Source organism: Thamnophis sirtalis, unplaced genomic scaffold, assembly GCF_051295495.1.
Source record: "Thamnophis sirtalis isolate CommonGarterSnake01/CBP01778 unplaced genomic scaffold, rThaSir2_p1.2 scaffold_3, whole genome shotgun sequence".
Lineage (NCBI taxonomy): Eukaryota > Metazoa > Chordata > Lepidosauria > Squamata > Natricidae > Thamnophis > Thamnophis sirtalis.
This window is the reverse complement of record NW_028261383.1, coordinates 89,486,653-89,512,748: the sequence shown is the minus strand read 5'-3', so window position 1 is coordinate 89,512,748 and position 26,096 is coordinate 89,486,653. Positions and strand designations below refer to the sequence as shown.

Below are 26,096 nucleotides of genomic sequence, written 5' to 3'. Positions count from 1 at the left end.
AATATATACGTTAAACTCTAGAATGATTGATAACATGGAAAGTAGAGGAAAAGTAGAGCTTCCATTTTACCAATTATTCTAAAGTTGAACACGCAATTTTGTATTTTGACCCTTCCAGGATGTGACCCAAAATAATTTGCACTTATTCTTTATTCCCATCTAATAGATAAAAACATTGAAAATCAGTAAATTTAAAGGCAACAATCCTAATACATTTGGATAAAAGTTTCATTTCATTTTGAACTGATTTGAATAAAGTATAAAGTATAAATGTTGTAAAGTACTCATTAATAACAAGTGGGAATATATCTAAATCTAATCTTAGCTAACAGACTGGTTTTTACAGAAAATCGTAATACAGGTAGTCCTCGACTTATGACAGTTCATTTAGTGACCGTTCAAAGTTACAACGGCACTGAGAAAAGTGACATGAACGTTTTTCACACTTATAACCACTGCGGCATCTCCATGGTCACACAATTTACATTTGGATCCTTGACAACTGGTTCACAGTTATGACAGTTCCAATGTCCTGGAGCCATGTGACCCCTTTTGCGACCTTCTGACAAGCAAACTAAAGTCAATGGAGGAAGCCAGGTTCACTTAACAACCATGTTACTAATTTAACTACTGCAGTGATTCACATAACAAATGTGGCAAGAAGTCACAAAATGGGGCAAAATTCACTTAACAAATTTCTCACTTGGCAACATAAATTCTGAGCTCAATTGTCGAGGGCTACCTGTAATTAATTTATTGGGGGCTTTATGCCAGTTCAATACAGAGGGTCAGTGAGTAGCTTATATTCCTTTCTTTCAGTAATAACAGCAAAACAATGCCATGTAATTTGCATGTTCTGAAATGGTAATGCCATATGAGAGAAAAATAGAGTTGCTACCTTGAAGCTTAAAAAAAAAAAGTTTACGAGAATTAGATTTATTCTCTTTCTTATAGGCTCAGCAATTTTCTTTTCTACGATGGATGGGCAACTTTTGGCTCATCCTTTCAACCCATGCCAAAACTCAGTGGCAAAATGGTACAATTTGGGTATTTTTTCCAGCTTTGGAGGTTGTTTCAAGGATGAGATGAATGCAACGTGTCTCGAGAAATCTTCCCACGATCCTCCTTATCTTTAACAATCCCTCATGTTGCCAAAGACCACCTCTTCCAACAATGTCCCCTTTTGGTTTGGTTATTTGCCGTGGATTTCAGTCTGCCCACCTATGCTGCAAGAAATGACTGTAGAACAGCAGGTTCCCATGGGAATGCCTCTACTTCTTTCTGTTCCCTGATCTTGCTCCGCAAACCTCCCCATCTGGTTCGAAATGTGGGTAATCTAACTTTTTTCCTCTCCCATATGATAGTTTATAGGTTTGATAGCTTGTAGCAGAAAAGTGTAGAGAAAATAAAAGAAGTCCATCTACTTTGTTAAGCCTTGTTTCTGCGTTTGCACTTAACAATCTCTCCCATTCTGCAAAGATGATGCCCCGATTCTCCAACGTCAAATATAGCCTACTTTAAGACATCAACAGTGATAAAGCCCTGCCTGCCTGTAGTTAAAATCAAGAAGAATGGAGAATTTAGGAATCTGCTGTCAGTGAAAGGCATGATCCCAGTCTGTGACTTACGTATGACTGTCTTGTTTTCTGATGCAAAAAGCCTCAAAAAGGGATGGGGTTGCATGAAATCCAAGTTCAATCTCAGCTGGCATTTCATCATCCAGGCGGGCCAGAACACACACACCCTAACAAAACTGATAATTGTTGCTGTTAAGAAGAGGCTGCTCCGCTTCTCCTGCCTCACAGGATTCTTCAAAATCGCTGGCAGGCTCACATCCACTGTCTTCCTCCTCTCTGGGGCAGGGCAAGTTTTTATAATCCTTCATATGATATGAAAGAAAGAGAAAAAGAAATGCAAACATACTTCGGAATCTGAAATGTGTTATTCTGAAAAAGGTAAATTTAATTAAAATTAATTCAAATAAATTTACTCTGGCCTTGAGGTCAATGTTACATTATTTATATATTTATCTACACAGAGTACCCAAGCTGTTTTTTAATATCATTTTCCTTTCTTATTTTTATTTTACCATGCATATAAACGACACTGTTTGGGTGTATATGGAGAGAACAGGGTTTAAAGCATAAGGTGTTTTGGAGGGCTTTTTAATGACAACTTTTATGACAAAATGAAAAAAAATGTGGAAATAATCTTGGCTGAATCAGCTTCTTGTTTTTGAATTTTGTAAAATAAACCATTCACCTGTTCCTTAATGGCATCCAGCTGTTTCTGAATTAAGGTGCAGATTTGACTGAAAGTTGGCCGTTGAGTGGGCTCCAATTTCCAGCATGCCGTCATTATATTGTACCTGTATTGGACATGGGAGGTGGGAAAGGAATAAAAATCTAAGTATGATACTTTCAGAAGCAAATTGCATGATAATACGTGACAGCTAATTGGACAGTCACTGGCCTATAATTTTTGCATCTTTGATCTCCTTGGCTACTATTGTGCCATCCCATTCCTCCTTTGCCATGGTTCAGGCTCCATGACCCATCTCAGTTTTCTTTGAAAAATATCATGAATGAATGGGAAATTAGCAATTAGATTACTGATGGGTATCATAAAGCTTCTATTCCAAACTTCCCACATGTGCCCATTAAGTTCAATGAGCTGAACGTCTGAGTAGATCAGGGGTGGGTTCCTGCCAGTTCTAACCTCTTCTATGGAAGAGGTTCCACAAATCTACAATGCCATTTAGAACAGGTTCCAGCTCCCTCCCCCCGCCCATCCGCATATCATCAAGATGAAGAGCAAGAGGAGGAATTCTGGGAGTTGAAGTCCACAAGTCTTAAAGCTGTCAAGTTTGAATACCCCTGGTTTTTTTTCTACAGGGTTAGGGGTGCAAGGGTCTTGTAACTTGACAGCTTTAAGATTTGCATGCTTCAAATGCCAGAGTTTCTGAGCCAACATTTTGGTTGCTAAGCAAGAGCGTTGTTAAGTGAGCTTCACCACATTTTACAAGTTGGCCATGCCCACCCAGTCACATAGCTGGCAAGCCACTCCCACCTGATTGCATGGCCAGAAAGCCACTCCCACAAAGCAGGCCACACCTACAGAAGAGGTTCGAAAAATTTTTGAAACCCACCACTGGAGTAGATATACCATTGTACTGCCAAAGACAACTAGCCAAGATGGCTGGGAGTCTATCCTCAGCATAAACATCAACCTTTCAGAACTGAGGGAAAGGAGGTAATCCCATATAATCAGCCCTGAATAGATCATTTTCAGATTTACAGGTTATAGACAAAATGAATGGAATTCAATTGTACACAAATTATGTCCATGACACCAGAAGAATCTGTAAACAGCTGGGCAGATTGACAGAGGAAACATCCTGAGCATTCTGAGAAATATCTGGAAAGATATCAAGATTCCCTCAGCTTTTTTTGAATAAATGAATGAGTGGGTGAGTGAATGGTTTGGGTACCTGGAGCTGTAGTACTTTTACTTACATATCATCTGGAGCAAAATATGGTTTCCCCATATGATATCCTTGTTTCACAAGGCTATAAAACTTATTATTCACTTTCACACCAGGATAGGGACTTCTTCCTATGAACACAAGAAAATGGACAATGCTTATATGAATGAAGGACCGTGCAGTTTTAGAAGGCTCCCTATAGGACTAGCTAAAATGTCTTAGGAAGTAGTTTCCCTTTGGTCATTCTTGGCAGGCAGTTTGAGAGGAAAATCAGAGGAAACAGAGGTATGAGGAGAATGGACAAACATTTTTCCGCCATGGGGCTACACTTCATCCCATCCTGCTTGGGCTTTGCAGTAGTCATGGTTAATGTTTGGAGATGAACGTTTCTGATTGCCCCAAGAGTAAAAATATTTAATTTTTGGAGCAGGGTTTAAGGGATGAAATCTTGCCCATTAAAACATACTGACAATGTGATACATCATCCTGATTTACGGTGTTAATTTGTTTAAATGAATGCTATAAAAGCCTTTCATTCCTTAACACTTTTCTCAACTCCTCACAAATGAAGTGTCTTCTGCTATTTGTCTGCAGCAAGCCAAGACTACATTGAAATGATAGCACACATATAGTCTAAAACTGCTCTGATATACAGGCATCTCTATATACAATGCAAACATGTATGTAAGTGTTGCCAAAAAAAAAGCCAATTCAATCCTAGGCTGCATTGACAGAGGGACAGAATTAAGATCACTTGAAGTACCACTTTACAAAGTCTTAGCATGGCCACATTAGGAATATTGCATCCACTTTTGATCATCACAATATATTGTGTCTATATATTGGGAGTCTATTTTGAGACTCTGGAAAGAGTGCAGAGAAAAGCAACAAAGATGATTAACAAGCTGAAGGCTAAAAAATATGAAGAACAGTTGTAGAAATTGAATATTTCTATTTAATGAAAAGAAGGACTAGGGGTAGTGGGATAGCAGTGTCCCAATTTTGAAAAACTTCCACAAAGAAGAAAGGGCCAACCTATTCTCAAAAGCACCTGAAGGTAGGACAAGAAGCAATGGATGGAAACTAATCAAGGAGAGAACCAGCCTAGAACTAAGGAGAAATTTCTTGACAGTAAGAACAATTAACCATTGGAATGGCTTGCCTCCAGAAGCTGTGGATGCTCCATCATTGGAGGTTTTTAAGAAGAAATTGGACAGCCATTTGTTCAGAATGGCACAGGGTCTTCTGCTTGTGCAGGTGGTTGGACTAGAAAACCTCCAAGGTCTCTTCCAACTCTACTATTCTGTTATTTATATTTTTGCATCATGATGTGAATGCAACAGTCATGAATCCCAAAGCTGCATTTTTGACACAGTCTTTCCGCATAGAAAAGGCAGGCTTAAACAGGCAAGCATAAACAAAGAAACAAATATAGAAATGTTCTTTTCTTACCTAGGGAGAATATCTCCCAGAGAAGGATGCCATAAGACCACACGTCACTCTGTACTGTGTAGACACATTCAAAGATGCTCTCTGGTGCCATCCATTTCACTGGGAGGCGAGCCTGGAATGATATGGTCTAAACTCAGGAGGAAGCCCTTAGCATTCTCACCTGGACTCTTTAGAAGTTAAACATTAGAGCATGTTCTTTGCACACAGATGATCCGTGCGTCCAGGTACACCTCAGAGGGATGCTTAGACAGTTGCTATCAATCAATAGAGACATTTCAGAGCCAGGTGAAACTACAGCTTGATTCAGCTTCATGGGATGCAAATGTATAGATTCATTCCAGTTACTTACATTGCCCTTCACAACATAATTGCTGTCATTCACAATATCTCTAGCCAGGCCGAAGTCACAGATCTTGGCCACTAATCCATCAGCCACTAGCACATTCCGTGCTGCCAAATCTCGATGGATGCACTGGATTCAAGAATGAGAGAAAAAAAAGGAGGGAAAGAGGCAAATTGATTTTCTTCTCATTGTATTTATTTAGTTTTACCTTTTTTAAAAAAATAAATAACTCAACTAACACTCCTTCCTTCTCCTATTTTCCCCACATCAACCACCCAGAGAGGTGAGTTGGGCAAAGAGAGAGAATGATTGGCCCAGGATAACTCAGGCAGCTTTCATGCCTAAGGCAGAACAGGAAACTTACAAGCTCTTTGTTTCAATTTATTGATCCTATAATTTGATTAGCAGCAAGGCCGATTTAGTCCAGTTTTGACCAGTGCAAGGGCAGTCAAAAGTCTTCAACATGGTATTTACAAATGTTTTTATATGGTCTAGACTCTAGGCCAATGGAATTAATACAATCTAGAGTAAAGGGGAACGGAGGAACCTGATTATGGTCTTGAATGCCTCCTCCAAGCTATAGTAATCCATTACCTATAGTAATGAAAAAGTGCCATTTAGAACACCTTATGCAAAATAAATCTACTTACTGATGCCAATATATCTACAAAAGATTGAATCATACGTGGATATGTTTGGCTAATTAAACTATTTGAATTAACTATTGCAGAGTTATTATTCTGAACTCTTCCATTGTCTTTTTTGCTTGATATGGAGGTGGACATTAAAAAAAACCAAATAACACAAATACACTTGGTTGTTCTTTCCTTTCTTATAAAGGTTACTTTGCAAGTTTTCCTATCTCAGTGCATCCATTATTTAAAAGTTGACAGAGCTATTAGGGTACCACATAGGCAGTGTCCCCAGCCATACAACATCAGTACAAACTATGTATAGGAAGAGAGGGGAAAGACCTATTATTTTATAGAATCTGTGTCTTAACCACTAGATTTCCTGTTGAATATAATGAACAACTTCTGCTATAACAAAGAACCAGAGAGAGTGCATTATAAGACAGGGTCAAAAATCATCAACTATCACTTTCAGTTGCTATCATTGGAAAGGATGGAGGTTGCTACAGCTAATGTTTATGTCAGATTACTCCTTGTTTCCCACAACAGCTAAGCAAACACATATTCAAATGGATGCTCAAAGTTTATATGTTAAATGCATAATCATATAAATGTTTTCAACTGATCAATCGATCAATCACTCACTCACTCAATCAATCAATATGCTTCTTCTTTTTATGCTGGTTAGAAAAGAGGGAACACAGTATTCATATTATCTTTAACAGGACTATATATTCACTCTCACACAGACGCTATTGTTCTCAAAAGCCACACAGAGTTGTGTGTGATTAAAGACACAATCCAAAAGAATACTTCCAAGTAGTACACTCTTTAAGAACACATTCTTAAATTATACGTGGATCACCTCAGGAATCACAGCACTAGGAACTGGTAGGGTTGTAGAGGTAGTCCTCAACTTACGATCACAATTGAGCTGAGAATTTACATTGCTTGGTCAGTTTTTCCTCATTTTATTACTTTTCTTGCCACATTGGTTAGGTGAATCACTGCAGTTGTTAAATTAGTAACATGGTTATCGTTGTGGCCCAGGAGGCGCTGTTGGAGCTGCCACCAGACTGACAGCGAGGGGCCCTATGAGTCGGCCCTGGAGGATGTGGAGGACCCTGGACAGGGTTCCGACTCCGAGCAGGTCGCAGAGAGACTGGTTGGCCACCAGGTGGCGCCTGAGCCTTGGACCAGTGGGGAGAAGACAAGGGAGAGTGATCCAGAAACCAGCAGTGAGTTGTTCCTGGCTGCATGCCATCGAAGAGCAACTCGGCGTCAGGAACAATTACGCAATTACAGGAGGTAATTGCGCTCAGCTGGTGGTCATTAGACTCCTCTCCAGACTATAAAAAAGACTGTTTGTGACATGCCCCTCTTGAAGAAGTCAACGCATTGACTAAAGAGAACGTAACTAACTCGGCAGGCTGGATTGCTGCCAAGGTTTGTCTGAATTGCTGCCAAGGTTTGTCTGACTTGCTGCCAAAGTCCTTATCTGTTTGTTTGCTTGGCTTTCAGCCACCGAGATTTTGGCTTCTTACTATTAAAAGTACATTCTAGTTAAGCTTGTCTCGGCTTTCCTTACTGGATGGAGGAGGGGGTCAGAACAGGTTATTAAGTGAATCTGGCTACCCCATTACCTTCGTTTGTCAGAAGATTGCAAAATATGATCCCCTGACCCTGGGACACTGCAACTGTCATAAATATGAAACAACTGCCAAGCATCTGAATGTAAGTCACGTGACTATGGGGATGCTGCAAAAGTCATAAGTGTGAAAAATGGTCACGTCCCTTTTTTCAGTGCCACTGTAACTTTGAACGGTCACTAAACAAACTGCTGTAAGTTGAGGACTACCAGTATATTATTCTGTGCAATAACAAAAAAATTCCTGGTAGGCAGATAATACAGGAAATCAAGCTTGGGCCTGAACTCCTTTTAGGATGGTGATGATGATATACGTTGTCAGGAGAATGTCCTCACATTTTTTGAAGCCAGGAAAGTCATTCCCTGGGCCACTTGGTTGGAAAACTGCAGCAAATCAAAGAGATCAAAAGAACAGAGGCCTTCTTTTCCTTCAGTTGATACCAACTTTGTTCCTGGATTGGGAGAAAGTTCACAGAGATCATTGAAGATATCCCTTTTTTTCTAATATCCAAAGGGTTTTTTTATTATTTTTTAATATAAATTTACACAAAGTGTTTACTTTTATATCCTCTCATTTACATAATCCATTTTACATTATACCTTGGTTTTCACTTTCAGCCAAATTATTTTCTTCCATTATTTTCCCTTTTTTTATACTTATTTTTTCTTAATACATAAGCAATATCTTCAGTTGCCCCTTCAAAAATTACACCAAATTATCATTTCATATTTCTCTATTGGTCTATTTTACTACAAACAATATATATCTTCCAATTAAGTTTTAAATAGAGAGCACTTCTTTCAATTTTTTCTACAATTAACAATATACTACAATTTATTTATTTTTTAATTAGTTACATAGTGATACCAATCATACTACTATTCACTTTAATCTACTAATACAACTCCTTTTCCCTTTCTTCCTCTTTTATCCATTTTTTCTTGGGCTCTCACGAATTCCACTTTTAATCAATTTTCTTCTTCTCCCCTTTCTCCTAATTTCTTCTTTTTCCTGTTTTTATGGTTAGAGTATCTTTTCTACTGAAGGTATGCCTTTGAAGGATAGGTAAGGATAGCCACAAAGAGGACCAGGAAGGCCAGTTAGAGTAAGCCATTAAGATAAGAAGGGTCAAAAAATATAATCCTCAAGTGAAGTGAACTCTCTGAATTTGAAATCACCTGTCAGCAGACTTCGCTACTTGTCAGCACCTCTCCATTTAATAATCAGGAAAGAAAACCACGAGACTCCATTTGTGGAAAATCAAATGTACTTTTACTAATTAAAAATGGTTAAAGAGCGATTGCATAGTGAACTCTGGTTAATTAGGCGCGAAAGCAGTTGATATATAGAATAGCCCATTCCACACCCCCTGGCATCATAGGCCTAGTCCAATCATAAGTCCTTCAAGTGTCAGGTGTGAGATAACTTCAAAAGGCATCACGAAGATGGAATGTCGGTGCCGTTAGTCCAGGCGGGAAACCCCCACGCATGCGTAGTCTGTCCATCCAAAGACCTCCAGAACATTCCTCCAGCACAACGAGTAACCCCACCCAAAAGACCATGCCCTCCCTCCCCGTTTCAATGGCAGCTGAAGCAACAGCAAAGCAGAAGCTGACATCACCCATGATAACAAAGGCCTCCCTATCTAGAGACTAAATATAAGTAACTCCCAAGAAACTAATGGAATTAATTTTTCCAAGAATGAACTGGAAATTGCTGAGCAGAAGGAGATTTAATGGTTCTTGTCTCTTTGCTCATCTATAATTGCTCTATTTATGTATTGGTTTTGCTTATCTATGGACTTTACATATAAAGAACTGCTTTATGGGGGGGTATTTGGTGCTCCCTGAGCTTGCTAGCCCCGATGATGCTACCTAGTTTGGGTAATGAAATAGCTTTAAGAAAGCTCAGTGAGAGCACCAAAGACCCCTCATTTCAACTCTGCCCTACAAATGTTCTCCTTCATTGGAGCTGATTTATATTTGGAAAGAATTCGTGACCAATAAATATATAACACCCAAGCAGATTTAATTGTGCAATTCACCTTAAAGGATGATGATTAAAGAATATAAATAACAAAGGTGCAAGGGGTAAAGATGCAATTCATGGACAATTATTTGCATGCCACATGACTTCCAGCTGAAAAGGGTAAGGTTATATAACCTGCTTCAAAAATAATTTGAAAAAGGTGCTTTAAATTTTGTGTGGGTGGCTTTCATTAAAGCAGCTTGTTATTTTTAAAAATTGTTTTGTGCATAAGTTTGGGGGGGGGGGAAAGTTGCAGCCCTTTTAAGAAAACCTCTCATTAAAGTTAATGCAGCATGAAACAAGCTGATCCTGTAAGAAACTTGAGGAACAAAGCAAAGACTGACTGAATGGTGTAATCTATTAAATATTGCAAAATAAAAATAAAAGGGAAGTAATAAAATACCCCACACTCCCTCCACCAGCATATAGTAGGATCATGTCCAGATCTGGATTTTCTGACAGGGGTATGAAAGGAATGATCTGATACATACCCTGTGCATATTGAAATCTGTCTCATGTCTGCAATTGAGGAATTTAAGTGTAGCTGTACAAAGAACATTATAACAAAGAGCAAGCAAGCTTTATCTATAACTTTAACATCTATATCTGCTGTATTATTGTTATGCATAGCATGCATTACTGGGAATATGTAAGGATTGCAATTATAGGCAATAGCTATGTCCCAGTCACCCTAGAGATGAAATGTTCCCTTTTTCCTGGATCACACTGAGTTGGCTGGCCTGAAAACTTTCCAGAAGTAAATCATTCAGAATAGGAGCCTGTTTTTAGTGTTCCAAACAGAGAACAGCCAAACTGGCATGGTTTGGAAGGCAAATGTAATGCTTTAGAGTTCTCCAGATGGCACATATTTATCCAGTGCTTGCCATTCCATTAATAAGCGTCCTTGGCCAAAGACCACAATGAATGAGCCACCAGCAGGAGCGGCTCTATAAAAATTTTCTGCTGTGGGGGAACATTGCTTATAAGGCAAAAGAAAAAAAAAAAGGAGGGGAAGGAGAATCTAGATGTACAGACCTATGGTATTTACACTTTAGATCAGGGGTGTCAAATTTGATTATATTGAGGGCCGCATCAGGGTTGTGTTTGACCTTGGGATGGAGTGGGCATGGCTAGGGTGGTTGTGGCCAACTCCGCAGTTGGGCCGTCTGTGGCGGCCTGAGCAGTCTGCCACTGAAATTGGGCTTGCGCGGGATCCATTTTTGGCTGCCAGAGCCTCCTGCAACCCTCTGCCAGTGAAAACAGGGGCTCTCCTGACGGCTCTCCCGAGCTCCATTTTCACTGGCAGAGGGTTGCAGGAGGTCCTGGAAGCCAAAAATGGAGCTCGGGAGCCTGTTTTTGCTGGCAGAAGCACCACGGGCCAGTTCTTCGCTGTTCCCAGGTTGGCCCCATGGGCCAGATCTAAGTAGCCTTGAATTTGACACCCCTGGTTTAGATAGATGCTAATTTATAAAATATTTGCAACAAGGATCAATGAGGGAGAAAGAGTAAGTAAAACTTAGTTCAATTGATACATGATTAAACAACAACAAAATGTTGGAAAATAATATATTGTGAAAGTAAGGGAAGAAACAGGAAGATTTAAAAAAAGGAATGGAAAGTTGGATAGACAAATTGAAGGATCTTTTTTAAAAAGATCCCTTGCAAGAGAGACACCCCCACACAGAAACTGAAATATTCAGATACAGTGTCCAGATAACAATGAAGTGGTGAGTGCCAGAACAGCAAATAAAAAAGTTTCTGGCTGTCCAACTCCCACAATCTTGATACTAATCCAAAAAAGGGGGGTAGCATAGTGGGGCATAATTATCACCCTTGCATCAAGTTTGTCTTCCTCCAAAGGAAAAACCCCTGCAAACCCTATAGTATACTATTAAAAAAGAAAGACGCAGCTGCTGTTTTTAGTCTACAGAGTTCTCACTTGATTCATCTAAGACCAAGTTGTCCAGAAGAATTTGAATTAGGGGAGGGTTTGAATTAAGAGAAGTCTGTCCCGTCTCAAATGATTCAGCTGAGTTTGGGCTTGTCTGAAATGGTGTAGGGTTTACTGCCTGAGCAGGAGGTTAGACTAGAAGACTTCCAAGGTGCCTTCCAACTCTGTTATTATCTTATTCTGGTTAAATCAGAGCAGAGCCCTAATTTATCAAATCTTGTGCAGAAGTGAACTAATATTACTAAATTTGTAATAAAATTAGTGTTTAACTTAATCACTTATTGCCAGATTTTAAATACACACACACACACACACACACACACACACACACACACACACACACACACACACACACACACACACTATATATGACATATCCTTATGTTTTACAAACTATTTGGAATCAGATTTTTTAAAGTTCAGCTAATAAGTCGTGAGATGTTTAAGATTTAAACTAGAAGTTTTGTCCCCCAGTTCCAAAAATGAGTGTGCCTGGTCACTGAGACAAGTAGGATATGAACCTGTTTAATCTAGTAGATACACATTTTTTTCCTGAATTATATCTAATGTTTTGTTGTTCCATGCTGAATAAAATAATACATAAAACTTTTAGAGCTGAAGATGAGGAGACAAACAGGAAGTGTGTCAGAAGCAGCCAGAAGATCCTGGAAAGATCAGAGGATAGGCAGGAGGAACGAGGGGTAGCATCAATAGGAAGATACTAGAAAAACTTGGGGACAGAAGGCAGCAGTAATCAGAAGACAATGGGTAGGATTGGGAATGGTGGTGTTCGCATCGGAACTTCTTGTTGGCTGATTACACCCTGGCACAGAATCAACTCTCAGCCAGTTACGCCTATCTTACATAACCATTATGAAGATAAGGCCAGGTTGCACTGAGTTCTCCAAAGAGAGAAATGCATAGTAATAAGCAAACAGAAATTTAGCCAAAATATTAGTAACAATGTTAAATTTCTAGAACAAACATTTTGCTGTGTCTGTCCATTTCTCTTAGCAGTGATCTTTGAGCATTACCTTGTGGTGGCATAGGTACCGATGCTATGACCGATTTCATTTCCAAATAACTGTCAACACTTTGGCATCCAAATCCACTATCACTGAATTAAAGAGATCAAAAGAGGGGGGGGGGAAACATTAATAGTTTCTATCAGCTTTAAGAGCAGATCTGCCCTGCCAAATAGTTAATAAGCTTTGATTTAATTCTAGAAGGTCTACTGAGGAACTGAACAGACCTGGTTCACACACAGGGACAAACAAGACTGTCTCCCTCTTCACTGCTGTAAGTAAAGGAATATTTCAGAATTGTACATAGTCAGGTTTAGGCTAAAATTTCTCTGTGTTTCTTCGCTTAAAATGTTGGGGAACTGAGTCAGAGGTTTCGTCAATTACAGTTGGAATGATCTCCAACATTTTTAAAAAAAGGAGATTTGGGTTTTACATGTGGGCCTAGAACTTCAGATTACCCATCTGTCTTAAAATAGAAATTGGAGTCTCTACTGGAGATTGCAATAGAATAATTACTTACTATTTCAATTAATTAAATGTATATGCCACCCAACTCACTCTCCAAAATCATTTGGGGCAACATTTTGCACACTTAATAAATATGCTGTGATTCAATGCCAGTATATTAACAAAGTCTTAACACAGTTTTACATCTCATACCACTGATGATTAATTTATTACCTTCTTTGGACATACTTTTTTCCAAGGTAGATATTTTTGTAATCAGCTATCAAGTTATCAAGAGTGCATTCCAAGGTTAAACCCTCAATTATGAGATGCTCAGCTTTTTCTCTCAGGAAATTCAGCAAGTCTCCAAAGGGACAATACTCAGTAATTACAAGGACAGGGCCTAGAAAACAGAAAGGAAACATCACTTGAAAGTACAATTGTTTTTCTGCCACATGGGCCATCTAGTTCTACTCTTTATTTGGATCTACCATACCAGGGGTGTCAAACTTGCAGTCCACTGGCTGGTTGCATCATATGCTGCCCTTGCCCTTGCCTCGTTTAGTGAAGGGGAAAAGAATCTTGATATGTCATGTGAAGTTGCAAGTTTGACACCTCAACACAAGATCATATTTCTCAACCTTAACAACTTCAAGATGTGAAAGTGGAATTATTTATTAATCTGTTTTATTCATTCAACTCAGACAGCTCTGAAGAAGGATATAAAAATCAATAATCTCTCAAGCTGAGTTCAATTTACAGTATGCTATATGTTTTAACTTCCGGAATTAAACCATTGGTGGCTTTTATAGTTTGATGGGTATCTGATATTTTCAAACAAATATTTGTTCAAGTAGTAGCTGTCATCTTCACTTTGAAATCTATGATTCAACCAATGATAGAAAAGAAAGGAAACAATATTTTTGTGAACCAGAAAGGAAATGCTGAGAAGAATAATTACCTCCATGGGTACATGCTCCTAGAAGATTGACAATATTTTCATGGTGACCCAAATGACTCATGATTTTCAGCTCAGACATAAGAGCTTCTTGCTCATCTGTATGTGCAGTTGCTGAAATCCAACATAAGAACAATTAATTTGAAGTCAAATATGGGAGCAGAATATAGGAAATAGACATGACGCCTGAAATGAAAATACCAGATGATGGAAAGGCTTGAACCATTTAAAATAATTGAATGGAGCTTGTTCAAAACTTATTCAATGTAGAAGCCCACTTCTGCAACAGTCATGGTTCGGAAAGAGTGACTGTGGGCATCCACATACATTACATCAGGGATGCATACTTCCCAAATATTCTTCTGTGTCTGAGTCACTGAAGTGGGTGGATCAAACAATGGATGAAAATTAAATTCCCACGGTGGAGGAATGGATTGCGAAAATGTCAGAAATGACAAGAATGATCAGCTCACTCAGAGAAAAAAATAACAAAAATATTTTTTTTAAAGACTGAAAACCTTAAGCATTTGCTGAAAGATGAAAAATCAATTGATGATTTATGGATTTGAAGATTAGAAAGGTGTGGAACACACCTTCCCTTACTATTGTAAGCCGCCCTGAGTCCCCTCAGGGAAAAGGGCGGCCTATAAATGCTAAATAAAATCTAAAAATCTAAAAAAATCTAAAAAGGGGGGGTGTTTGTAAAATATTTAAGGCAATAAGCATGTAATGATCTGTTGAAAAGGAGAGCAAAGTGACATATATTTTTTAGGAAAAAGGAAGCTTTAGTTAACACTTGATAAGACAAATCAAAATAGAAATACAGAAAACTGCCTGAAAAAAAGAGAAAGAAAACTTATTGTACTTTTCTTTTTTTCATGCACTTTTTCTTTTTCTTCTTTTGATTTGTCTTTTAATGCAGCAGCCCCCAACCTTTTGGGCATAAGGGATTGGTTCAGAGGTGAAATGCTCTGAAATCTGCTATCTGTTTTGCTTCATGTGCGCATGTGTGGTTCATGCACATGCACACTGCATGCACTACCATGCAACACTGAAAATGGAGGATTAAGAAACCCTTTCTGAATCTGCAAAGGTAAGTAGAACAGCAAGAGGGGGAAAACAGCTGTGCTGCATGATTTAGATTTGCTAGAAAGCAGGATTTCCTGCTTTCCAGCTAATATAAATTGTGCGGCACAGCTGATCATCAGAATTACCGGTTTGGGCAAACCGTTAGCATTTTTTTACTACCAATTTTGGCAAATCATGTACTTAAAAGTAAAGTTAAAGGTTCCCCTCGCATATATGTGCTAGTTGTTCCCAACTCTAGGGGGTGGTGCTCATCTCCGTTTCAAAGCTGAAGAGCCAGCGCTGTTCGAAAACATTTCCGTGGTCATGTGGCCAGCATGACTAAATGCCAAAGGCACACAGAACGCTGCTACCTTCCCACCAAAGGTGGTTCCTATTTTTCTACTTGCATTTTTTACATGCTTTCGAATTGCTAGGTTGGCACAAGCTGGGACAAGTAACAGGAGCTCACTCCATTAAGCAGCACTAGGGATTCAAACCACTGAATTGCCAACCTTTCTGATTGACAAGCTCAGCATTTTAGCCCCTGAGCCACTGCATCCCTTGATCTGGTACTTACATTTCAGCATTTTCACTGCCACCTTCAAGACAGAATCTTCCTTTCCCAGCCCAAAAGCTGTGGCTTCAATCACCTTCCCAAAAGCTCCAGCTCCAAGGACTTTTCCTGTGAAGTAAATACTGTCTTTTAATTTTTTCTTAAAATTAATTTTAATAATATGCATTCATATATATTATTTTTTAATGATGCAGATTTAAGATCAGAAAAAGTAAAGAAAAGCATACGCAAAGAAAAAAGAAGAAAAATGAAAAAAAGGGAGTAGAGAAACACAAAGTAGATAAATAAGGAATTTACAGGCATCCACAGAATTACTTACAAAAAATTAAATTATTCATTCTTCTGCAGAAAGAACCATGCTTACTTTCCAATAGGAAACAAAGAATATTTGCAGCAGTTACCAGGTGAAGATTTATTTCTGTATACTTTATGGGAAATAATAACATTTAATAGACAAATACAAATATTGCTTTTCTTATTTAGTTGTTCCATGCCAATCTTTGCCCTTGTTGATCAAATGATCTAATATTGAAACATATTGCTATATGTATTCTGTTATCAGTTTTAACATATAACATTTGTCTAAGCAATTGAAAGTACAACATCAATAATGCATTATTTTAGTTTCTGAGTTTCCAATTTAATTCCAGTTGTGTTTTTTTTATTTTGGCATATATTCTTTGCCAGTGACTCTAATGCCAAACAAAATAAGGAAGGAGAAAGGAGGCAGCTTTTTCTTGTCTCCTTATATAAGTACATTTCTGCCATAAATATTCATGATCTTGGCTTCTTAAGTTTTTAAAAATATACTCTGTATCCATGTAAAAGTAGTTGGAGCCACAATTCATCTTCTGCAGACTTGTAAGCATGAAAAACCATTTAAAATGGTTTCAAAATTTATTATAGCCCTGAGGTCAGATACAATTTCAAATAAAAGCAGATTTGTCTATGTTTATAGAAAAAAAATTGCATCTCCAAGAATCAGAATGTCTCGTTTGGCACTTTCAAGAATGAGTTTTAAAAAACCTTTATTTTATTGTCATTTAGGGTGCAAATTGAAGTAGCCTGACCATTGCAAATGCACTCTACATGGGGCTATGCTTGAAGAGTATTGGAAAGCCATAACTGTTGCAGAAGGCAGTGTCGTGGCCAATTCTCGGGGCGCCTAAATTGGCACAGGTTACACTCTATTCCACAAGCTGCAACAATGGCTGCTGTTTGCTTCCAGTGGAATTCAAGGTATTGGTTATCACTTTTAAAGCATTGATTCAGGCTATCTGAAGAACTGGCTCACCCCACTGGGATTGCCCCGCCCTACACATGACAACCAACAGAAGGGACATGCTGAAGATATAATAAATTAATAATAAATAAAATAATACATTTGGAAAAACAGCAGGATTTTAATTCACTCTGTGTGTATGTGTGAGAATATATGCTTGAAAACATGATCTTGAAAACATTTTTAGCAGAGTCTGTTAATAGTGAATAAGTCAATATGGGCAAGATGAGCTTTTCAAAAGCCAGTTCTATTTTTCCATTGTGCCTTGCTTTAGTTATTCAATCTCAACAGGGTTTTTCAACAACAACATTCCAATGATATAAATACTCCACAGCTTATTTACTCTTGGATTCAAGAATTAATTTTTCATTTGTCTCATTTTTCTGCTTCTACAAGACCTCAACATTTTCACAAGAGTAATGCTACAATCCTACCCCACAGTTAGATATTTTCATACTGTTGTATAATTTCAGTATCTAATCTGCTGGTTGGGCCAAATGAACTTTTGGTTAGAGATAAAATGTAGAGGTTCTCCTCACCAAATTGCAGGTTGTTCCTAGGAAATTCCCATTTCTCATTGTAAGGAAGCTGGGTGGGGTCAATAAAGATGTAATTGTTTCCTTCAGAGGCTTCAATAATCTTCCAGTGGATTTGATATTTTGGTTTCTGAGAAGAGAAATTATTTAGGAATCATATGTTGTTTCACAGTATTTTGGTATTGTGCTTATATGGCCCAATCCTATTATGGTAATCTCATAAAATGACATATTGTTTCATTGAAATGTGAATAAAGATTAATACAGCTTTTCCTTAGGAAGAGCAATAACTGAAGACATAGGATAAGAAATGAGGAAGATAAAAGGAAAAATAGAGGAAAAGAAAAACAAGAGATAATAATTATATTGAAAAAAAGACATACATGCATTTTATGAACATGAAGTTATTATTCTGTAAATTACTTATTTATCAAACATATTGGCCATCCATTTTACCACTGGATAACTCTGGGTGACTTTCAAAACTAAGACATATATTCACAATATCTGTACAACACTGTAACTGTTAATGACGTAATATCACTTCATAGATAAAACAAATAAAATTAGAATTGCTCCTGAAGAATTGGTCCTTATTCCCTGCTCTCCCTACTTGCACTTTAGAAAAAGAGACAACAAGAGAGAAAATACTATCAGAAGAATCTTTCCCACATTTCATCATTTGTGGGTGGTAGTAGGGAGATTTTAAATTCCCAGAATAAATATACAGATACTCCTCGCTTAACAACCAGTTGCTTAATGACTGTTTGAAGTTACAACAGCTTCCAAAAGGGTGTAATATGATTTGTAAAGCACTTCCAGCAGCCTAAAATCTCAGGCTGCCTCCTACAGTCACATTGACTGCATATTTGGCACTTGGCAACAGGCTCACGTTTACCACTGGTTGCAGTGTCATATGACTATGATTTGTGACTTTCTTTTTGGATGATCATGGTGACTCAGTTTAGGAGCATTGGAAAATATGGCCAGAAAGTTGAGTTAGGTCATGTGCAACCTGCTTATTCCCTGACTTATGAACAAAATTCCAGGGCCAATTGTGGTTTTTAAGCAAAAGAAATTTGGTAACACCTGTTTTGCCAGAAATATGCCATTCTATACATTTTACTTCTGGTGTTGTACTAATGACTGTTTATATATTGTAATCTTAATCTTAAGGAGGTTGTTTGCTTTAACTGATTTTCACACAGAATATCTTTCTTCCTTTCTGCTTCTTTGGGAGGTGGGAAAAGAACATATTGAAAAATTCTGTTCTTTCCCCTTTCTTCAGCCTATTGGCATATGTGTGTTTTCTAAGTAATTATTTCTCTGAATTGCAGTTCTCACAATCACTCAGCTTCCTTATTCATTGGGGATGATGGAGATTGTGGTTCAAAACATATCCAAATGACACCAAGTCATTTGAGTTTCAGAGCTTCTTTGGCAAAGTCTTGATTATTTTTCCTTCCATACAAAAATTAAAAAAAAAAAACCTTACCTGTTTATATTTATAGGCCAAGATGATGATACACAGAAGAAGGAAACCCATTGTGCCTCCAAAGCCTGCACAAAGTAGTCTGGAGATTTCATTCTTGTTTCCTGGAAACACAAAATGCAGAAGGAAGAGAACAGTGGCAGGGAGTCCCAACATCCTTGAGACTAACAGGAGAAGGTTCTGTGGTTGGTTTGTCAGATTAGGGTAAATATAATCACGTGACAATAGCATGCACCACAATTTTTCTCTGAAATATTGCTGAGTTTGCAAAGTGAGGTCAGCTGCGAGGCAGTTGGTTTCAGGCACAGCATGTTATGCCAACCTAGACTATTGTGGTTAATTGAACAAGCCATTATTTGGCATGATATATGAATCAAGCAACTCTTTTAAATTTGTCATACCTGTCCTTGTGCTTTATACCTTTATGAATGGCATTGAGTTCATTCATGCTGAAAATGTATCCACGTATTTTGGACAATAATTCACAGATTGATGGGGTGATGATTTTACTTTTTATAAGTTTTTTTGTTGTTTATCAAAATATAAAATACTGAAAAAATGAAAATAATGGGAAAATAAGGGAGAAAAAGAGAAGAGAGAAAAGTGTAGGACAAGGGAAAAAAGAAAGAAAAGCACTGACTTTCTACTCTTTTTGGTGCAATATAATGATAGTAGAGATGTATTTTCCAAAACAGTTGGGGAAGGTGGAATTAAATATTCATCCACCATGTCACTCTTTCCCCCAAATTTCAAAAATACTAGTCCTTGATAAAAAGATGAAAAATTAGCCCAGAGAACAGAAATTAAAGATGGAAAATGTGTATTTATTGTTAAAAACCTCCAATAGTTTTTTTAATGTAAGTTACTAAATAAATAAATAAATAAATAAATAAATAAATAAATAAATAAATAAATAAATAAATAAATAAATAATAAATAAATAAATAAATAAATAAATAAATAAATAATAAATAAATAGAATAGAATAGAATAGAATAGAATAGAATCAAAATGTGTACGTTTTAAGTGGAAATCCATTCCTTTTGGGATGTTTTCTTTTCTTCATTTCTTTTTGAATTTTTGAATAAATCTACTACTCTTGTTTAATTTTCTCAACCTCAAATTATAGCAGTCAATGTTCACTTGAAGTGAATGGAAAAATACTAGTTTTTTCTTTAAAAGATGATGGTGAAATCACACAGAGTACATTGAGAAATTACTGAAATGCCTCAGGAAAACTATTTTTTAAAAAATCCAATGAATATACAAATTGATCTTACCAATAACCTTATCGACAGAAAGTATGATGGAATCGGAGTCATTTCCAGCGCTATTAACTGCAAAACAGCAAATGGTCTCACTGTCCTCTCTCTTCACCTTAAGGACACTCTTCAATGACACTCTGACAAGGGGAATGTTACTCATGATTTCTAAACTCGAGTGATTCAAACTCAGGGCCCCATGTTCACCACATCTGATCGACAAACAAAAATGTCAGAGATATTAGTATGACAGTTGAATGATAATTTTATTTGCCAGAATTTCTAAGGATTGATGTATCATGATGTATTGATGTTTCTTACCTTCATCCAAATGATGAAAACAACGGGGGAAACAGCTAATTTATCAAAGAGCTACTGTCTAATACAATGGTCCCCAACTTTTTGGCACCAAGGACTGGTTCCGTGGAAAAGAATTTTTTTCCATGGACCCAGCCCCGGGGTGTGTGTGTGTAGTGATTTTGTGCACTACTTAGATGCCACATATGTACAAATAAAGCTTTGCTTGCTTGCTTGTACTGGTCTGCAGCCCAAGGGTCTAACATAGTGATGGTGAACCTTTTCGCCACTGAATGATGAAAAGGTCCCACAGAAATGTTGCATGCGTGGTCGATGGGGCCACGTTCCAGAAAAGCCAAACTTCTGGGTTCTAGCGTGCATGCGTGCCCGACAATCAGCTGGCCGGCGCATGCACAGGCCAGTTTTTGGCACTGCCACACCCACAAAGGGATCATGCTCTGGAAAAGCTGAACCTCTGGGTTCAGGTACGCATGCAAACCTGACAATCAGCTGGCCAGCACGCATGTGCACACCGGTTTTTAGCACTGCCATGCGCGCAAAGGACAGCTGATAATGACGTGCACATGCACACCAGAAATCCAGAGGACAAATAAGCAAGGCTCTATGTGCCACTTTGGGCATGCGTGTCAGAGGTGGATTCCTACCGGTTTGGACTGGTTTGACTGTATAGGTAGTAACGTGGCGTGCCACGCTCCCAAACCAGTTCTTTTGGAGGTGCCATAGGCGCCGCCATCTTGTTTTTTGCTTATGCGCATGTGCAGAAGCATTTTTTACTACTGTGCATGTGTCTGCATCCTGAGCAAAGTGGCAGTAGCAGCAGAACCTCGGCCATAGGTTCACCATCACAGGTTAGGCGCTACCATTCCTGATCTCACTGCCATTGGCCGTTATCATTTTAGATCATTTGAATTAGCAGCAACCAAATGGATGAGAATCATTCACAAATAAGCATGATCTACAAATTAGCAACAGTTTCTTATGGCAATCAGCTTCATAAACCCATTTTTCCCTGTACCCGTTTGTCTTTTATTGATTGCCTTAATCATTCTATAATTTTAATTCAGCGTAAATTAACTACTCCAGAGATTACATAATAGGAAGCTGAATTTCAAAAGAAACCCAAACCAACAAATCAGCCCAGTGGGTTTCTTTCATTATAGATATATAAAATATAGCAATAGCACTTAGACATCTCAACCAATTCATGGGGCTTTACAGCCCTTTCTAAGCAGTTAACAGAGTCATCATATGGAGAACTGAGATGTATCAGTTCCATAATGATGGTATGTGACAACTGCCATTGCACCCCTAAGTCTGAGCAGGCATTTTTGAATAGAAATGCATTGGCTTGTGCTGTGATTCTGTTAACTTACCTATCAACGTGGTGGGGCAATTTGTACCACTGAATATGTGGAGAAGGATAGCCAGTTACTTCACATTGGAGACTATTGGAATTGTTGGTCAATATTCTAACTTTTGGTTTAGCTATAAAGCAAATGCAAAGGAATAATTAAAGACAATCGACAGAAACATATCTTCTTCATTTCAATTCTCATTAGCAGCACTAAAATGGCAGTATACTGAAAAACGGAACTCAACAAAGGAAATCAGATTAATAGCATGCTCTTTGCAATTTAGTTCCCCATCATTTTTTCTCTACAGGGGCATAAAGTCAAATTATTTTTTTCACCTGAGTGAATTGATGCAATCATAACTAGGAAAGACTACTTCTGATAAGAATTCAGGATTACTTCTAAAACCAAAATAACACTTATAAGATACAGGTTTGTTGAAAAGTATAGCTGGTGTTTGCTTTGCCAGAAAAAAAGAAGATAATTTCCTTTTGCTTACTTACTCTGAGATCAGATATAGTTAAGGATATGTTTGGCTTTAAAGGTAACTGGATTTTGTTGTGGCGTTTGAATTTTCTAGCGCTATAGGCTGGAAAATGTTAGCCTTTCCAGAAACACCAGATAGGAAGCATGGCCAGATGAGTTAATTCTACACTCTTTGTCAGGCATTAACAGAATTCCCTCATCTCCTTTACAGCCCAAGAAACTAGAGAGGGTCCCTTCTGTACTGCTTGCCCTCTCCACATTCCTAATGCTTCTCTTTTATCTCACCATTAACCCATCCATCCCATTGGCTGCCTCTCTGGTTCCCAAGGTTATTCCCACATGCCATTACAAAAAATGAGTATCATAGAACATACTTTTCACAGAGATGTTAAAATGAATAGATGCATTGGCTTCCCCGTTGTCTGCAAAAAATATGTATTCGCCACTGTCTTTTTCCTCCATACGATTCAGCCTCAGTGTATTGTTGTGTCTGCCAAAAGAAAGAACAAATATGCATAACCGGGTATGCAAATGTTTGTAAATATGTTAATATGTTAATTGTAAATATGTTAATAAGCAATTGTAATCTCCATAGCAACAGATGATTATTTTGTGAGCTTTATTTTGAGCTATGCTAGCTTTCCAAAGTACATTGAACAGAAATTTAAAAGAAAGCATCATTCAAATAATATCTAAGATGATTATCTTATATATTATAAGAGCCAAGGTGGCGCAGTGGTTAAATGCAGCACTGCAGGCTACTGCTAGATCAGCAGTTCAGCGGTTCAAATCCCACCGGCTCAGGGTTGACTCAGCCTTCCATCCTTCCGAGGTGGGTAAAATGAGGACCCAGATTGTTGGGGGCAATATGCTGACTCTCTGTAAACCGCTTAGAGAGGGCTGAAAGCCCTATGAAGCGGTATATAAGTCTACTGCTATTGCTATTGCTATTGCTATTATCAAGCAATCTTCTCATCTGTCACTATTCAGTACAGGGCACATTGTATTGAAACTTGCAGCAGCTTCTTCCTGGTAGAACTAATTGGTATAGTCAAAACTGGGTGGAGAAGTAAGTCCTGGGAATACCTAGCAAACCATGGATAGCATTTGTAGTTCAAAACTTTCAATTAGATAGCGAAACCAAATAGCAAACAATGCAGGGACTTCAAAACTGGTGTTATATGCTCCCAATGTTGAAGCTGAAACTATACAGGCCACTGCATTTTGAACCAGCTATAGTTTTAAAATACTCTTTAAGAGCAGCCTCCTATAAAGTGGATTGTACTAGTCTAAATAGATGGTAATGACAGCATGAGTAGCTAAATCCTCCTGCCCCAGGTCAGATAAGCACACTTGATGCACACTTGATGCAACGTTAGGCATACGTTCCTGTAGGGATAGTTTCCATTTGCTTATTCAACAAGCGTCTTGAGTTAAGAAGAACCCACAATTTGCAAACCTGCTTCCTGTTGGACCATCAAGGAATACCTCTGGTGCTGGCAGGAGATGTTGACATGTGAAGACTGAGCTTCAGTTTATTCTCTCCCATCCAGACCCTGACAGCTTCCTAGCACCAAGAGATTGATAGCATCCTCTCATGGCCCGGGCTAGTGATGCACAATTGGGTATTATCACATATGCATGATACCAGAAACTGAACCAGAGAATGATCTCTCCCAGAGCTTAACATAGATACGAAAAAGCAAAGACGACAAAACTTAGCTTTGAAACATCATCTGTCAACGTCTGACATGGCCAGGGAATTGCCACACAGGGAAGGAGGTCTCATCACGAAGGGAGATGGTAGGGGAGAGTGAACAGCCTGCAACAGTGGTGGGATCCTACCAGTTTAACAACTAGTTTGGTGATCACGTGCTTTGCACGCACGTGCAAAGTTTGAAAAAAACTTACCTTCCACATTACTGCTGAGGCGTGGCAATCCACTCTGCCATGTGAGGATATAGGTCAGTAAAACACAAGGGCGGGTGGGCAGGCCCAGCTGATCATTAGAGCGAACTGGTTCACTCCCAGCTGATTGTTGGAGCTACTGTTTCACCTGAACCGATCTGAACTGGTAGAATCCCACCCCTGCCTGGCAGAGTTGGAGGTGGTGACGCCAGCACTGTGAACAGGAGCAGCATTGGCGGCGAATGGAATGTGGAAGAAGCTGGAGTGGTTGGAGCAGATAATACATGCAAGGGGCAAGGGGCTCTAAGCCTTTTTAATAGCTGGTGAGTGGAGGCCCGCAGAGCTAACTTCAACTCATTCAGTGCCGAGTCTCTGTTTGAAATAAATGGTGTTTCACTCTGCCTAGCCGCCTGTACGAGGTCTACTTCCCGTTGTTGCAGGGCTCAGAATGGTGGCATCATGCCTAAGCAGGGGTAATTTCATGTATTGTATTACTAGGACCTGCTCATTCCAGTTCACCCATTAGAAATCTAATTTTAAACAGCAAACCACACAAACTTTGAAGATAGACAGACCCAATGAGTTTCAGATGCCTGAGATTTTTCACAAAGTCATTCATCAGTACGGAGAAGTCCAGGTTCAAATTCTTCCTGTTTTAATCAGGGAAATTTCTTAGGTGGCTGTATGTGCAAATGTTTGAATTTATCCTGTTATCCTCTAACATTTATCTCTGATTCTTCTCAGAGAAAGACTCAATAAAGCACATGCTGGCTTTGCTGCAATGATACGGGGCAACCTTATTGGACAGTTTTCCTCTCCTTGAAGGCTAAATTAGGACTGACAACAGAACTATAATTTGAAGAGGGAAGAAAAAACTGAAGGAAGGGAAGGGAAGGGATGACATAGCCTTTACCTCTGATGACCAAAAATCATGTGGCTGGTGATTGTGGACTTTCCTGATGGGTTCACACGTATCCATCTATACGTCGACGGTCTAGGGTAAGCATCAATGAGCACCTGAATATACAGATTTTGATGCAAGTTTGTCTCCTGAATTCTGTTCTGTAATGTGGACAAGCGCAGATACCCTTTCTCTGGAAAGCAAAGTACAAAATTAATCCATAGAGAAGTGGAAAGAGAAAAATCTTTCATTTTGAGAAAAATAGCTAGGCTCTTAGAAGAGTTCTCCATTTTGGAAGCTATGATGATGATAAACACTGAGGAGTCCAGCAGCAAAACAGCAGCATTCCAAAGCAAAAATAAAGTACATAAAGCTGTCATCCCCTTTCTACAGTTTAGCTCCTTAGAAACAACCGAAGTGCCTGTTTGGAAGGGAAGAATGACTAGAATGTATTGGGTTTGGATTTACATGGATGTATGAAGGATCCCAGTAATTCATATTATTCAATAATTTATTGAAATGTGGTCCAATGAGGTTCACTATTTGTAAGGGGCATGTATATTTTGAAGGGTAGACCAAACATTAAGTAATTCTTCCAACATTCACAAGGAGCAGCCATAATGCACTATTGCATACCTGTGATTCATTATCTGTCACACTAAATAGTTACTTTTGCCTGCAGAATTTAAACATTCCATAGGGAGGACTTCATTCAATTCATTATCTCTGTCCTGGTGGCCTTGAAATACATTTAAAAATAACTTCCACAACCCCATGTAAATTATGGGCCAGTACAATGAGAAGATATTTAGGGAAAGGTGATTTACAACCTTTGGTAATTCACACATCCTGTGTTTATTAGTTTCTGATTGGTTTAACTGATATTCCATATTTCTATTCATGAAAGCCTTGTGGTCAGCTAACACCATTTAAAAATCCCACGAAACA

The 26,096-nt window shown here is 38.4% G+C and overlaps 1 protein-coding gene across 1 annotated transcript in view; it reads right to left on the bottom strand.

Annotated features, from left to right (window-relative positions):
- Positions 1-829: 829 nt before the first annotated feature.
- The window catches only part of CSF1R (colony stimulating factor 1 receptor), a 43,332-nt gene continuing 18,065 nt past the window's right edge, over positions 830-26,096 (bottom strand). The window contains exons 6-21 of the mRNA XM_087709462.1: positions 25,161-25,341; positions 22,714-22,829; positions 21,875-21,986; positions 20,202-20,395; positions 18,925-19,025; positions 17,433-17,559; positions 15,615-15,719; positions 13,973-14,083; positions 13,246-13,414; positions 12,574-12,656; positions 7,896-8,011; positions 5,286-5,408; positions 4,937-5,048; positions 3,516-3,615; positions 2,263-2,368; positions 830-1,879 (exon numbers count right to left, since the gene is read on the bottom strand). Of these exons, the coding sequence (XP_087565588.1) occupies positions 1,745-1,879; positions 2,263-2,368; positions 3,516-3,615; positions 4,937-5,048; positions 5,286-5,408; positions 7,896-8,011; positions 12,574-12,656; positions 13,246-13,414; positions 13,973-14,083; positions 15,615-15,719; positions 17,433-17,559; positions 18,925-19,025; positions 20,202-20,395; positions 21,875-21,986; positions 22,714-22,829; positions 25,161-25,341 (1,991 nt within the window). The 3' untranslated portion in view covers positions 830-1,744. The remainder of the gene's footprint in view (positions 1,880-2,262; positions 2,369-3,515; positions 3,616-4,936; positions 5,049-5,285; positions 5,409-7,895; positions 8,012-12,573; positions 12,657-13,245; positions 13,415-13,972; positions 14,084-15,614; positions 15,720-17,432; positions 17,560-18,924; positions 19,026-20,201; positions 20,396-21,874; positions 21,987-22,713; positions 22,830-25,160; positions 25,342-26,096) is intronic.